Below are 10,840 nucleotides of genomic sequence, written 5' to 3' on the forward strand. Positions count from 1 at the left end.
GAGTCATAGGGCAGAGCCAGCCCCAGGGTCGCGCCTGATTGGCTGAGGGTGTCGGATGCCATGAGGATGTCTTAACCTCGAAGACCAGTTCGTCTGGTAGGACCAGTGACAAGAGACAAGCCTCCCCTCCCCTCTCTTGCACAGTACACTCAGGCAGGAGCAATGACACCGTGCCACTGTACATCCTGCATCAAAGGAGAGAGGACACGATACGCGCAAGGGAGTGACACAGGGCAGATATCTTACGCCTAACTCAATAGAAATACGGGATATTTATAACACAATAGAAGGGCTTATTATGGTTGTCGTGCAAGTCTAGATGTTTGAGCTGTTGAATTGTCAAGTGTAACGACACATAATCACGTGTTCTGTATGGATTTGTAATGGAGTCTAGTCAATGGTGAAACACGGGCTGGGACTGTCTTTCCAGCTTTGTGTGTGGCAGTGTGTGGTCCAAGTTACAGAGAGACTGAGCGTCAGCTGTAGTAAAGATAGAGGAGAAGAAGAGAGGAGAATGGAGGAGGGGAGGGGAGGGCCACCTGCCAGGAGGACTCACCTGGGATGTGACCAGCAGTGCTGAAATGGGTGAGGGTCGAGATCCTCTTGATCTACTTTTCTATCTCTTTCGCTTCTTACATGCCGTTCAATGTAAGGCTTTCCTTTCAATATGCAGTGTAACCTTGTGCCTCAATAGACATGTTACTAAGTTATGTGCTACTTGTTTGAGGAAGGTAGGGTATCTCATTCTTCTTTAAGTGTTTGCACGTTTCTTTTTTGACCTGGTTTCACAGGTGGGAGGGACCCTGGAGTCCACTTGTGGTGGTTTCACTGTTGGATGTACTGTGGACTTTTCTGATAAGACCTCTTTGACGAACGCTTCAAGTTTTTGGATGAATTCACTAAGTTTGTGGAATAAACAATTGCTCACTACCTCCATGTCAAGGAAACTGCTTGGAAATCCTCCCAATCCGGTGCATTTTGATCATCAACAGCAGTACACTCACACACAAGTCACACACAAAACAGCAAAACACACTCACTCACACAAGTCCTCTGTTTGCTGTGGCACCAGTTATGTAAAGATCTGCATCGGTTACCTCACTACCTGCACAGTCAGAGGCCTCTTTGACTGAAGGCTGAAGCCAAACACAGTCTTTCACTGCAGTCACACACACACAGCATAGCAAGGGTGGGAGCCCACCGTCGGTGTTCTGTCAATATGACCTACCCTTCAAGCTGAGCTACAAAAAATCGCTCCTGGTGGGTGTTTTGGGTTAGGGTTAAGTTTTGGGTTAAGGCTATGTTAATGGGCTGCCGGTAGCTCGTACATCACCAGACACTTTTGACAGAACACCACCAACCGTCACCACCACCACCACTCACCGCCACCATGTCAAACTCCCAAGAGCAGAGCCTGGACGAGGATGCAGTCTTCCAGCCACTGACGGAGGCCTGCCCGCAGTTCATGCACAGCGAGTCAGAGCGCTATGCCCTGGAGTGCCTGCTGAACGAGGGGCCCGGGGCCTTCTACATGCAGCTCAACGCCGAGCGCCTGGGGCCTTTCCTGTCCCCCGAGGAGGTCAACCAGATGGGCGCCTGGGCCCACGACTACCGCGTCAGCCAGGTGGTACTGGAGGAGGACATGATGTTGGTGGGGGGCGCAGCAGGGGACCCATCTGCGACCGTGGTGGATGGGGATGGGAAAGGGGAAGGGGGCCAGGGGGCGATGCTGCAGGACTTCTCGGCACGCTACTTCCCCGTGCACTCGGACACACCGGCGCCCCCACTGGAGCTGGGCTGGCCCGAGAGGGAGTCGTGGGACTGCATGGGCCAGGCCCGCGTGTACACCAGCCCGCCACAGGAGGCTGCGCCGCCCATACGAGAGGTGGTCAGGAAACTCATACAGGGAGCCAAAAAGGTAAGAGGCAAAGACATATTATAGAAGACAGTGAAAACTGAGAGAAAAGTGACTGTATTACATCTGTTTACATCTTATTGCATCTTTATTACATCTGTTATTTATTCAGTGTTACAGCAAACAAGATTCAAGATTCTTTTAATAGTCCCGAAGGAAATTTGTCTTGGACATACATAGCTGCCACATACACACAACATACACATGACGCCAAAAAACAAAAACAACAATAAACACACACATACATAGAAACACTCAAGTGCATATCCACCACAGCCCACCACCCACATACATACATGGCATTACAGGATGGTAGTTGTTAATGACCTGCGTTCAGTAGGTTAACAGAAACAGGGACAAAAGAAAACCTATACCTATTCAAAAACCTTTTCTTGTTTTTAACTGGTACCATCTTTTTGGTCAAACAAAGAAAAATAATCGGTATACTATATTGTCATAATTGGTTCCAGTTTACTTGATGCCGGCGTCATACGTTAGTTAGTTAGTTAGAAACTTTATTGTCCCCAATGGGGAAATTTTTGTCAGCAGGTAAGGTACACACCAGGCAGGTTGTATTGCCTATGACATGATAAAAACAAAGATTTAACAAATACAATACACATTCACCCATAACAGACATGACATAACAATAGGAAGGACAGGACAAACTATTCAACAATTCCGCTCAACTTTCAACTTCACTGGTATCACACACTGACCAAATGCAATGACGGGCAATACACATGCCATGACAAAACTGTGACATGACACAGTCATGGATGAGTCATAATGTCAATGTCATGTCAATGTCACAACAAAATTTGAAATTGTTTTGGCTGTCTTTACCAAAACCTAATGTCACTTAATGATGAATGTTGGATGTGGTTCATCCTTCTTGGTGGTATGGAGACATTACCTTGGATACTGTGGCTCTTAATACATCACAAAGACTTGCTGTCTTGTTCAAAAATGCAACAGTTACACGCACACTTAGAATTTCCCCTTTTTTGAACTCTGATATGCCACCCGGCTCATAATGTTGTGTGCATCGCAAAATTTTGAGCAAAACTGCTCTTAACCTGTTAATTGACTCTTCACACTTCACCTTACTGGTGCAATGTGCAATTAATGAAGATTGGTCAATAGGCTGGTCCACTTGAGCCATGAAACTTTCCACACCAAAAGGTGTTTCAGTTATTTTGTCCGACCCCTGTAGCTTCATTTAACACGCTATGTTCATTGCACTGATCATCTTATATCATCTCATTTCTCAGCTTATATGTACAAATTTCATGGTAAAGAAAATACTGACAATAAAGTACTGACAATAAAACTGGCTAGTAGAAAGGCCGAATGACTAGTGACTAATGACCAAAAAGCCCTGGCACTGACCCTTGTAATGGTCCTGTGTTTTGCCCTAGGTCGTTGGCATAGTGACAGACAGACTGTCGGACAGTGCTGTGATCGGTGACCTCCATGCGGTGGCTTCCCTCGGCATCCCAGTCTACATCATCCTCAACCAGAGGACCGTCGAGGAGAACTTCACACCGCACAGGCTACGGCACCCAGTGAGTCACTCACACTCATACAAAACAGCTCATCAATGCTCATTCTCAACTTTTGATAGTGTGCTGGTATGAACCATGGCTGAAGTTGATTCCTTTTTTGTGACGGTGTAAGCTGGCTTGGTGGGGGTCTGCACTCCCCAAGTACTCTTGTTCAGTTCTGTAACTTTGCCTTACAAATCACAAGGAACACTTCAGTATACTATTGAACATATAACAACAACCTTCAGAGAGGGCTGTATGTAGGCTATGTAAGATTGAGCTATACATGGTTAATATATGTTTACGGATGTGTGTAATGGCTAGTGCAGTGGTTCTCAAACTTTTTCCATCATTCCCCCCTTCAGAGGGTTTGAATGCTTCCGAGCCCCCCCAAGCAACAGCGGTATTCGCGCAGACTGATTTTGCGATCGGTGCGCAGAATCAAAGGAAAGGTGACTGGTGGTATTAAACAAAGAGGGACTGCAGTCGAATGCAGATGTGTGTTCATTTCCTATGCTATTCAAATTCATGACAATTAATCATATAATGTTGGTGAGGGCTTTAAACTTATTGACTTATTGGCGAGACAGGAAATCATTTCCTTGGGGGGAAAAAACCCAAAATTAGATGTCACACGCCCCCCCTGAGATGCCTCCGCGCCCCCCCAGGGGGGTTTACGCCCCACTTTGAGAAACACTGAGCTAGTGTGTTATGTCCTCTGTATTTATGTATGTATGTATGCTACTGACACTTTTATTTCCCCCTGGGATCAATAAATTATACTCTACTCTACTCTACTCTACTCTACTACTCCTACTACCACTACTACTACTACTACTACTACTACTACTACTACTACTACTACTGTAATGTAATGGTGCATGGCTAAGAGGTATGGGACAGTGCTTCTGGGCATAGACATTCAAAATGATTCACCTGTCCCTCCAAGCATACTCTGTCTTCTGCTTTGGCGTGACTTTTTAGTTTGCACGACTAAATATAATTTACGGCTCATTTTAATCACATTACTGAGACACCTTTGGAATTTACCTTTGTACTGTCTTTTTCATGATGGCACTGGAAACTGACTGAATGCTGTTTAATGATCAAGTATGTTCTCTCTCTTTCTCTCTCTCTCTCTCTCTCTCTCTCTCTCTCTCTCTCTCTCTCTCTCTCTCTCTCTCTGTCAATGAGTGAGTGAGTGAGTGAGTGAGTGAGTGTACCTGTGCCTGCCATCATACATCCATGCGCCCGTGTGTGTGTGTGTGTGTGTGTGTGTGTGTGTGTGTGTGTGTGTGCGCGTGCGTGTGCGTGTGCGTGTATGTGTGCGCTCGCTATGTTTGCCTGTAGGACAAATCATGATTATAGGTCTGCATTTGTTATAACCTAAGTGAACTTAAGTGAACTGTAGTTACAAGATACCCACACTAAGTCGGATGGTATTGTGATAACAAGCATAATACGTTTTAGACCTTTCATATTCGGACTAATGCTAAATGATAAAGAGAACAAAATTGGTGAGGTATTCCTCACAGTGCAGCAGTGCTATCTTTTTACTATCCATGTTATTGGCTGGAATGTAATGAATGCACTGGGCTGAGACAGACTGCTATGGTGAACAGGTTCCTCTGCATTCGCCAGCCTTGCTCATCACTGTGATTTGCGTGAACTAACTAGCAGAGATAAGATCAGTTGTCAGGGGGTCAGAGATGGCATTAACATAGTTTTGAAATGTCTATGAAGCCTGGATTAACTTGTGGGACGTCAGGGGGGACACATAATCCTTTTTGAGTAATTGACTTCATCTGCTTGAGTGATAAGATCGATTACCTGCCCAAGCGTTGGGCAGGAACATATACAGACTTAAATCTTTATGGGAAAGTGGTGCAGTTCCATCCGTAGGGTAAACCTTGTGTGTCATTTCATGGAAATAGGTACAGAAAAAGTGTCCTTCCAGTGTAATTGGCTAAGCCATTTTACAGTCAAATGAAAGCCTTGGAAATGAACAGTATGAAATGTGCAAAGCTGTAAGCAATTGCGGCTTCATTTGATCTTGAACTCTTATGAATGGCAGAAGTTCCACGGAAAATTACTTCTGGAAAAACAGCACGCCCCCTATTCTTCAGAACACTTCTGAAGAAGACCCATCAAGCAGGAAAATATCAAATATCAAAGGAATTCTTTAGAGGAAGCTGCGTACAAAGAATAATGACAATCAAGTGTGACAATCAAGACGATCTAGTGTCATTGTCATGGTTCTCTGTCAAAGTCAGAGATCAAGATCTTATTTTTAAGATCTTATTTTTTTTGTTATTTAACATTAAATTTACCAGGAGAGCGTCCCTTTCAGACTAAAGAAGTCATTTTTTCAAGGCCAGGACTGGCCAACAGGCAGAAAAAGTTGCCATTACGGCAACAAACAATGACGGAAATAACAGATCATGTTATGTATCACAAATTTGGGATGCAGTCTCAAGTGCTCTCGGGCTTGAATTAAAGTTGTTCAAAGGAATTATAGTTCTGTTAGTTTGAGGTCCTTTTACAACTTGTTCCACATGGCTCATGCCTAATTCAATTCCTGCCTTTGGGCATTTGTTCTCCATCTCTCCATCGTAGAACATACGGGTGCGCATCATGGGGGGCAAGACCTTTTGCACCAGAGATGGGAAGACGGTGGAGGGGGAGCTGAAGGAGAACTTCCTACTAGTGGATCTGGAGAAGGTCATGGTGGGAAGCTACAGGTAAGAGGTTGTGCTGTAGCAAGCTCAGTACATTAAAAGCCCTTTGCGAAGAGCCTCTGTTACGAAATTATTGTCACCAAAATGGTAATGACAATCTGACAATGCTTTATCTGTTCCTTAAGGGTCTTGGTAATGTTGTTATGATGTAGTTGACTCTCTTCAGCAAGGAATGAATGGGCCCATCTGCACAAACAATCTACAGATACGTAGGTTTACAGCAGACTAAAAATGGATGCATTGGAGACAATTATCCAGTGATTATTGTGCTCCTACTATATGCTGATTGCTAGGCCGCTCTTTGGTTGCATTATTATGGGTCCAACGCAGTAGGACATCTCCCATCCTCTCCTTTCGCTTGTGTCCTCATGATGCAAAACAAGACAACTTTTATTCAATATCTCACAAAAGCACAATTCAATTCAAGTCATTTTCTCATTTGCAATCGGGATATTGAATGGGAAAACCCTACCCCAAAACAGTTATGCTCTGTCAAGGCTGACAGCAGGGAAACCTTATTGTTTACTCCATGGTGCCGTGGCGACAGCCACAAGCAAAAGGAGTGGACGGGAGGTACCATATTGAGCTGGACCCTATGTGTACCCACGCACTCATGCTTCTACCCTCTCCTCCCCCTCAGCCTCACCTGGATGGACGCCCACCTGCACCGGCAGCTGGTGATGGTCATGAGTGGGCCCGTGGTGGAATCCTTCGACCGCGAGTTCCGAATCCTCTACGCCGCCTCCCTGCCCATCCCCGACACTTGGAAGGCTGGTCGCCCCCCAGGCCTGGACATGACCCCGGTCTCCAAGCACCAAAGGCCGGAGAACCTGGACATGAGCGGCGTCAAGCCTCTTCCAGCCGAGAGCTACCTGAGTCCCCCACCGGCCTATGCGGACCAGGTGATCGACTGGGAGGCCCTTGGTCTCGTGCCGACGGTCCCTGAGTCACCCATACTGGCTCCTGGGGGCCTCCCGCTGGGAATTACTGTGGGGGAGGGGCCCATGCCGCACCGCGAGCCCATCTTTGAGGAGCCGATGCAGCTTGAGGAGAAACCCATCCAGCCCCAGGCAATGGTCCCACATGCTAACCTAGCAGCACGCGGGGAAAACAGGTGAGCAGGTTTCTTTTTCTTGAAATGGGAATTTTGGATTGTGAGATTATTTTTATTTGAAAAATGGTTGTGATATAGTAGGTGAAAAGCTAGTATCTTATTTCATTATATTTTATTATGTTGTGTTAAACATGTTTAATTCATGATAATTTGCAGGACAAGCCCCAATGTAGCTCCAGGCAATTTGTGGAAGGAGGATCAGGCCACATTCAGGTTGGTACTAAACAGGGGCGTAGCAACAAATTCTGGTCACTATGTACAACCAGAACCAGCTCCAATGGACTCCCTTTATCGGAGAATATGATACAGTGTACAAAGTATTAAAAAAATCTACCTTTGGGCCCCCCTCATTCATGAGACCACAGTGACAGTCCCATATCTTCCCTCACCCTAACTGCATATTTCGATGCCCCTGGAAATAAAAAAAAAACGATGTTAGGTAATACTGTGATAAAGGCTTTTGCTGAAGGTATCAGTTTTATTTTATTAAATGTTTCTCCGTCTTGATGAGCCTCACAAGGAGTTGACAGTCAAACAAAAGGAGATGGAGAAAAAGTGCAAATGTTTAATAACACGTCTTGGTCATCAGATTTGACAGAAGTTGCTTTACCAGTTATTACCAACTTGTTTCTTGCCGGTGCGTGTGCCTGTGTCTGTGTGTTTTTGGGGGTGGGGGTGTCTCTGTTTGTCTGTGTGCACAGTTGTGTAAGCATATATCAAACTGTAATTATACTGTAGGTTACAGAATGTGAGCTATGTGACCTAATTATGTATATTTGTCACCTGGTAAGTCGTCTCATCACATTGCATGCAACGCTCCACCAGCAAAGGAAAAAAATAGGTCCAAGTAGACACTTCATTCAAACAAATTTTCTTTGAGTGTCTTTTCTTTATGTGCTGATACAGTATATTTAAACTGTATTGTGTAAATAGGGAAGAAGTAGCCTAAATAATGCCTGCCGATCAGTTAAAATTTGTAATAGTTGTTGAAAAGCCTTTGCTATTGTAGGGTGAAATCAGGTAAATTGGGCCAATTTTTGCATGTTTACAAGCCAATGGCCCAAAGAATGGCCTAAAGCCAATTTATCTGAATTCACCATACTACTCTACTATGATATTAAACAGAATCTTTAGGAATAGTTGGTCCTTGCTTTTCTGGTAACTGCAAACTGATAACAGGGGCCACATTTTAAAAGGTTAAGGAATCAGGCGTCCCTGGGCCGAAAATGGTATTGGACCATTGGGGGCTGGGCCTGTAATGTCACACTGAACAAACAGTATAGTTCCCAGCTATGGACAAGTGGTGCTGATGTGTTATGGTACAAATACAGACACATCAATAGAATTGATGACACTTTGAACCTACCTCTCTCTCTCTCTCTCTCTCTCTGTCTCTCTCTTTCTCTCTCTCTCTCTCTCTCTGTCTGTCTCTTTCTTTCTCTCTAGACCCGTACGCAGGCTGTCCATGCAGTCTGATGAGGACAGGCAGCACCTGAACAAACTCAGTGCTTCTCAGGAGAGGTTATGGAGTCCTAAATGTGTGTTCCCAAATCCGCTCTCCCCGACCAGTCCAAGGGATTCTTCACTCAGGAGAAACAGTGTCAATGAGGATGTCAAACCGGATAGCCGAGCAAACAGCAGATCTGGAAATGCAAAGGTGAACTTCTGCCAACAAATTTTGAAAATGAAAATTCATTTTTGAGCTTTAGGCCATGGGCCAGAACCCCAACTGTTGGCGATTGGTATCATCTGGGGACAGAAATGCTAAAGATGTTTTTTGGCAAGGTATGGGGTGGTAGCGAATCACTTTTTTTTTGCTTTTGAAGTTACTACCCCCTCCCCCTTAATAGACTCTATTATGGGGGGTAGTAGTGATTTTGCTACCACTCCGTGACTGCAATCAGGCCTTTTATAGAAGTGGGTAGATATGCCTTGCCAAAAACATTATTAGAATTTATGCCCCAGATGGTACAGATCTCTCCCCCTGGCTCATGGACTGTTTGTGGGACGCCAATGTCTGATTATCTTGTATAAGTTTTCACTTACATTACATTACATTACATTACATTACATTGCATTTGGCAGACGCTTTATAACCAAAAGGACTTACAAACAAGGACATAATCATAGCCAACTTACATTATAACTTCAAACTTTCTTCAAAACTGATGACTTTTCCTCATATTAGCCTGGCACAAGGATCCTTTACCACCTAAAATAAACAGTAAATGAAAGTAGCCATTGCCATGCACTTGTTATTCCATCATTATATGATCCTGCCAATGAATATGATTCTTTAAGGTAGGTTGGTTAGAGCACTGTTATGTGAGTAAAGATTGCTAAATTGTGTGTATCTCCTCTGTAGCGACCTCTGATCCTGCGAGTGCCGCAGAGGGAGAACTTCACAGCCCTCAGTGACATCCTGAGGAAGCTCCAGGGTAAGCAGAGCACCCCGAAGCGCGGGCCCAAGGCCGCCGTGTCTGACATCAGCCGCTCCATGATGGACCTGAGCACCAGCCACGGCACACAGAGCAACGTGAGTAGAGATAGAAAATAGAAACAGAAATAGAAATAGAAATAGAAAGCCTTTTTATTGCCATTACACACAGTGTAATGATTTTTTTTGCCTCCCTGTGAGGTGTACACATTCCTTGATAGATGAACACAGTCCTTATGCAGTCCAGCAAGTATACGTTCAGAATTGTGGCAGCTTTGGGGAAGAATTCTATTCTATTAGTTCTGGCTGTTTTGACTGATTGACTTATTTGGCTGATGTAGCGTCTGCCAGAGGGCAACAGTGTGAACAGATGGAAGCCAGGGTGCAAGTCGTCTTTATTGATACTCCTGGCTCTGTTTAGGCAGCGATAGTTGTAAATGGAAGTTATGGGAGGCAGGGGGCAGCCTACGATGTTTTGTGCTCTGTTGGTCACTCTCTGCAGTCTCTTCCTGTCAGCCTCAGTGCACCTTGTGTGCCACACTGACACTGAATAGGTCACAGGCTCTCTATGGTGGAATGGTAAAAGGTCACCAGCAAACTTGTGTCTAGTTGTTCTTTCTTTAGCACCCTCAGGAAGTGCAGTCGCTGCTGGGCTTTTTTTTTTGTAACCAGAGCTGAGTATGGCACAGCAGGACAGTTCGTTTTTTTTTCCGGGAGCATTAGGCTTACCTACTGTATGCTCCCACAGCCGTAAAGTAGGGTAGTCTACCGTCAAACCTTACACTGTCAAAATACCTTCTCCACTCGGCTGATACCTAATTCTGTTATTAAGTGAAAGAATGCTACTCTGTCGCTGTGCCTAGACTAAAACCCATCCTAACCTGTCAGCTAAAAAAATGTTTTTGAGAAAAAGTATTTGAAATAAGAAAAATCTTGTCAACAGAATACATAGAACTTTGGGAACATAGGGCTGACCCCATTTTTTAGGCTCATACTGATGAGTTGTGATGACGGGTACAGGTGAGGTTACTGTACTGTTACTGTAAACTGTTTGGCAAAATGAAACTACTATGCCTGTCTCTCAAGTAA

General features: G+C 44.7%; 1 protein-coding gene across 1 annotated transcript in view; it reads left to right on the forward strand.

Annotated features, from left to right (window-relative positions):
- Positions 1-1,172: 1,172 nt before the first annotated feature.
- The window catches only part of fam83e (family with sequence similarity 83 member E), an 11,620-nt gene continuing 1,952 nt past the window's right edge, over positions 1,173-10,840 (forward strand). The window contains exons 1-7 of the mRNA XM_063215750.1: positions 1,173-1,918; positions 3,337-3,483; positions 6,079-6,203; positions 6,841-7,314; positions 7,471-7,527; positions 8,761-8,971; positions 9,680-9,850. Coding sequence (XP_063071820.1) covers positions 1,391-1,918; positions 3,337-3,483; positions 6,079-6,203; positions 6,841-7,314; positions 7,471-7,527; positions 8,761-8,971; positions 9,680-9,850 — 1,713 coding nt within the window. The 5' untranslated portion in view covers positions 1,173-1,390. The remainder of the gene's footprint in view (positions 1,919-3,336; positions 3,484-6,078; positions 6,204-6,840; positions 7,315-7,470; positions 7,528-8,760; positions 8,972-9,679; positions 9,851-10,840) is intronic.

The sequence above is a fragment of the Engraulis encrasicolus genome, chromosome 14 (assembly GCF_034702125.1).
Source record: "Engraulis encrasicolus isolate BLACKSEA-1 chromosome 14, IST_EnEncr_1.0, whole genome shotgun sequence".
In the NCBI taxonomy this organism is placed as follows: domain Eukaryota; kingdom Metazoa; phylum Chordata; class Actinopteri; order Clupeiformes; family Engraulidae; genus Engraulis; species Engraulis encrasicolus.